The 4,584-nt window shown below is 33.0% G+C and overlaps 1 protein-coding gene across 1 annotated transcript; it reads right to left on the bottom strand.

The window, feature by feature from the left end:
- Positions 1-2,493: 2,493 nt before the first annotated feature.
- Positions 2,494-3,360, bottom strand: LOC116145399. Its single transcript, XM_031430865.1, has one exon. It carries the CDS (start codon positions 3,235-3,237, stop codon positions 2,686-2,688), a length of 552 nt encoding a protein of 183 aa, XP_031286725.1. The 5' UTR covers positions 3,238-3,360; the 3' UTR covers positions 2,494-2,685.
- Positions 3,361-4,584: the final 1,224 nt, after the last annotated feature.

Raw genomic sequence — 4,584 nt, 5'->3', positions numbered from 1 at the left:
ATTTATTATAAGTTATCTGAATGGATAAATTGGATTGATTATAGAAATAAGAAAAACTTTAATTTATTTTCCATCAAACCTAAAGGGTCTAGAAATGTATAATATTTTCCACGGAAAATGATTGAAAATTGAATTTCAAATGTATAATTATACTTTCGGTACGGAGATCTGTCAACACTCTCTACAAGTATTCATATTTGTGGACCTCCACATTAGAATTTTGGTTGCCCCGCCTTGCCCAAAAAAGCAGCTAACCCATGAAATTGACATTTGTATATTAATTTCCAAATTCCATACCAGGGTTAGATGAGATTCTGATCCTGGAATTGGATAATCTCATGCAAAGATTAATTGCTTCGGCATCTTATTCCTGTTTCTGGGGGCATAATTCAGTGCTCTATAAAATACGTATTACCATATGGATGTTCATGTCTCTTCATACCTAGGGACATGAGCCTCCACTGCCCTTGGAAAATTCAATTAATTCCCTTTAATTTTGTGCTTTTAACAAAATACCCCTTTTCTTCTATGAAAGTTAATAGTTAATGTTATAAATTTAAGAAAAAAGCTATTTGTGCAAACTCACATACGAAAAGAGTTTATACAAGCTAATGTGGCATGCCACGTTAGTGCTACATGTCATGAGACCCATATTATTTAATATTATGTCAATGCTATAGAAACTCACATGCATGTGACATGTCACACATTTTATACAAACTCTTTGTATAAGAGAGTTTGTACATACAATCTTGTTATAAATTTAAGGTAATACTATACTTATAACTCAATCTCATAAATTTTCTCTTATAACTCCGATATGACAGCTCGCAATTTGTCAACTCGTAATGGGTCTCATCTACCAAATTACGAGCTAATCAATTGCAAACTATTACGTCATTGTTGCAAGAGAAAATTTATAAGATTGGGTTATAAACCAATTTTTATTATAAATTTAGACAACTATTATACATATCCTCTATTGACTAAACTTATTTAGGGTCAAATTGTCACAGGTAACCATCATTTCTAACAGAATACATTATGAAATAAAAGACTCTTGAAACTTAGAAATTTTTACTGTAAAAACTTTGACAACATTTTTTAAGAAAAGAAAAAGAAAAATGATAACTTATAAAACAAGTAAGAAAATAAAATCAATAATTTAGAAAAATAATACCAAACAAACAGGTGGGCTGATTAATTTCTTATCGTAGATAAGCTTTTAGATAGTGTTAGGTAGAACATTGCTCTATAAGTTTGCTTTATCTTGAAAACAACTTAACTTAATCCCATCAAAACCACTGTGCTGCTTTTTGTTATAACTATTTATCTCTAATTAGCATCATAATTTTACGTTTAACCAATACTCTTTAAGAAGAAATCAAACAGCGCAGCGCCCCTTGTTTCATCATTTATGCCAAAAGTTAATATAATTTTAAATAAAAATCATTAATTAATTAGATGTATATGGGGTCGTCAATCCCAGATTAGCTTTTTATTAGGAAATTTTTTGCTTAGTTGTGTAATTAGGTAGGATTAATGATGGATGAACTGACTCGTTACAATGTTTTGTTGCTTTAATTTAATTTAATTTAGTTGATTAATTGACTTAGACTATAACCAAACATTTGTTTGTTTTATTATTGCAGTTTTTGAATTAATTAAATTTCCCATTTTCACATGGACATGTTTATCACTCTAATGACTTACCCTAGCGGTCAAGGAGATTTGTCCCTTCATTAAGTTTTTAGGTTCAAACTTTGAGATCACTTACCATTTGGTGACTTACTTGGTCTTTTAAGTTTTTATGGTATTTAATGAACTCTGAAGATTAGTTGAAGTACGTGCAAACTTAACCGAACACGATTACAAAAAAAAAATGTTTGGTAGCATAAAAAACGAGTACTCTATCCCATTATTTTACATTATTTGTATTGAATTCAAACTAATCAAACATGTATTAAGAAAAATAAAGAATATATATCAAGTCAATGTTTTAAAAAAGATTTTGATCATGGCTAAGAATCTTGAAAAAATAAAATATATTAAGGAACATATCTTTTTAAGATACCCCATTAAGATAAATATAAAGTAGAATTTATAGATTTTGAAGATGATATGAATGTAGTTAATAGTGCAGCTACCGAACGTGGTTTACAATATATGATATTATTTTTATATTTATTATTAAATTAATTTAATACTATTGTTGACAACATTAATCAATCAGCTCTTAGCATAAAACATTGATATTTACTTTTGTCACAGAAAACACACAAGAAAGACCCAAAAAAGGTCTGAATATTTGTCATTCTAGAACAACAATAAAGTTTACTTAATGGGTTGTTTTTTCTAGCTTGTCTGTACCTTTCTTGCCAACCACCTGCCTTTGCCTTATTTTCCCAGTTAATTTCCATACTCAATATGATTAACCCATAAACTCAAAAAGGGCCAAAAAAAAAAAAAAAAAAAAATTAATGTGGTTATTGGAATATTAACATTCAGATTTTTCTAGTCTCATATATAGTTAATTTTAATGGTAATTACATCAGAAAATCATCCTCTGATTCGATACTGAAAACATCACAAATTAGAGGATTAGAAAGATAAATTAATTAGATGAAGAACCCCATAATTAAAAAAGGAAGAGCTAGAGGATCAAAATTTTTCCCATAAAAAGCTCTAATAATTAACTTCAATATTTTCATCCTCGAACCCAACTTTCTTCAATATTGCATTTCTGACCCGACGCAAGTCTCTTCCTTTCAAAGTCCTCCCTATTCCTTCATGAACCGAAAACGAAGCCCCTCTCCTCATCGCTAAAAGCTCATGCGGAGGAACCCAGCTGTAGTATTCTGCTTCGTCGTCGTTTTGGCTGATGCCGTTGCCGTTATGACCGTCTCCTCCTTCATCACTCTTCCCATGTCTGTACTCCTCTTTAAGAATCTTCGACCAGTCCGGTATGTTCATCGGCAATGAAGTAGACGACACGTGCATATTCGCCAAAAGCTTCTTCGACGAACGAGAACTGGGTATTCCTTTTGCCGATCTCGACAGCTCCAACGCGCCGGCGCTATTCGATGACTGATGATGAGGGTGATGATCGTTTGATGGTAATTTCCACAAATCAGCTTCCTCGAATTCGAAAACGAGATGAGGGTTATCAATGGTGGAAGGATCAATAGGAAAGCTGTAGCTTGGCTTAGAGTGAAAGATTTTTCTTGATGATGCCATTGTTGAGACCAGAGACAAAAAACTGAAGCTAGCAGCTTTTTGCTCGAAAATGGAGGTTTTTTGGTTAAATGGTTTCTGTTATGGTATGTTATGTTTCGTTTGCGCTCTACCTTTACGTTTGGATTTGCGTTTGTTGTTGTTATTGTTGGATAAGCTCCTTCTATGAACAAAGTAAACAAGTTACTATTTAAAAGTTAAATTTAACTGCTTAAAAGCGGGCACCCTCATGCCTTTGGCGTGAGCTTCCACATCAGGTTCTCTGCCCCAACCGCCTGATTTTCACCTTATCATATCATTACCAAAATAGAGATTAAGACCTGTTCATCCATAAAGTTTGACTTAAATCAATACACCCAAGGTATTCCAAAAGTGATAAATCCACCCATTTTTTTTACCTGAAAGAGTAAGGGTGCATTTGTTTTGTTATTTTGGATAAGATTTTAAGAATAATATTGGGTAATTGAATAGGATGAGTATTACGAGGTAAAATTTAAAAATTAACAAAAAAAAAAAACCTCATAGGTTTGCTAATTTAACTAAACACCCTAATATATAAAAAATTTGTAAAATGACAAAAACACCTCCACTCTTCCACAGTGCCAGATTCCGGCCATCACCGCTGGAATCTGGCCGAAAAATGGCGTTACGATGCAGACCGGTCGAATTTGGCTAGTCATGTGTCGACATAGCCTATTCCGGCCATATCCACCATGAATCTGGCCGAAAAATGCTAGATCTATGGCCAGATCTAGCCATCGACGATCACAAAAGGCCAGATTTGACCGTCAACCGGCCAGACCCATTATGAATCTGATCGGAAAAGGCCAGATCGATGAATTACGGGCCAGTTTTGGTCGTTTCTACGCCATTGTGACAGATTCCAACAACCACCGACTGTGGTTACCGGAATCTGGCAACTATGGGTGGGTGAGGGTGTTTTTGTTAATTTTTAAACTTTTTTTCTAAGGGTGTTTAATTAAATTAATAAACTTAAGGGGTCTAAAAGTAATTAAAAAAATAAAAAAGTATTTTCCAAATAATTAAACAAACAGGTATTTTGGGAATAGGATAGGGAATAGGGTATGAAAAAATAAAACAAGCACACCCTAAAATACCCTAAATTGTCCTTTTTAAGGTTCTTATTTGAATTTCATGTGTTTACTTTTATTTGTGTGTTTGAAGCAGCAAATTTAATTAAAAAAAAATGATATTATGTAGTGTTGACGCTTGATTTTGGACGCCAACGACTCGCACTTGCAAAGTGCTAAGAGAGCCTTAGAAATTACACGTGATAGATCCATCACATTTGAATATGGAGCTGAGATTGTATATGTTGCAGAAAACATA

This window comes from Pistacia vera, unplaced genomic scaffold (assembly GCF_008641045.1).
Source record: "Pistacia vera cultivar Batoury unplaced genomic scaffold, PisVer_v2 Contig461, whole genome shotgun sequence".
In the NCBI taxonomy this organism is placed as follows: Eukaryota; Viridiplantae; Streptophyta; class Magnoliopsida; order Sapindales; family Anacardiaceae; genus Pistacia; species Pistacia vera.
This window is presented reverse-complemented; position numbering and strand designations above follow the sequence as displayed.

Coding starts and splice junctions, on each gene's coding strand:
- LOC116145399 (XM_031430865.1), bottom strand. CDS start 3,237: ATGGCATCATCAAGAAAAATCTTTCACTCTAAGCCAAGCTACAGCTTT.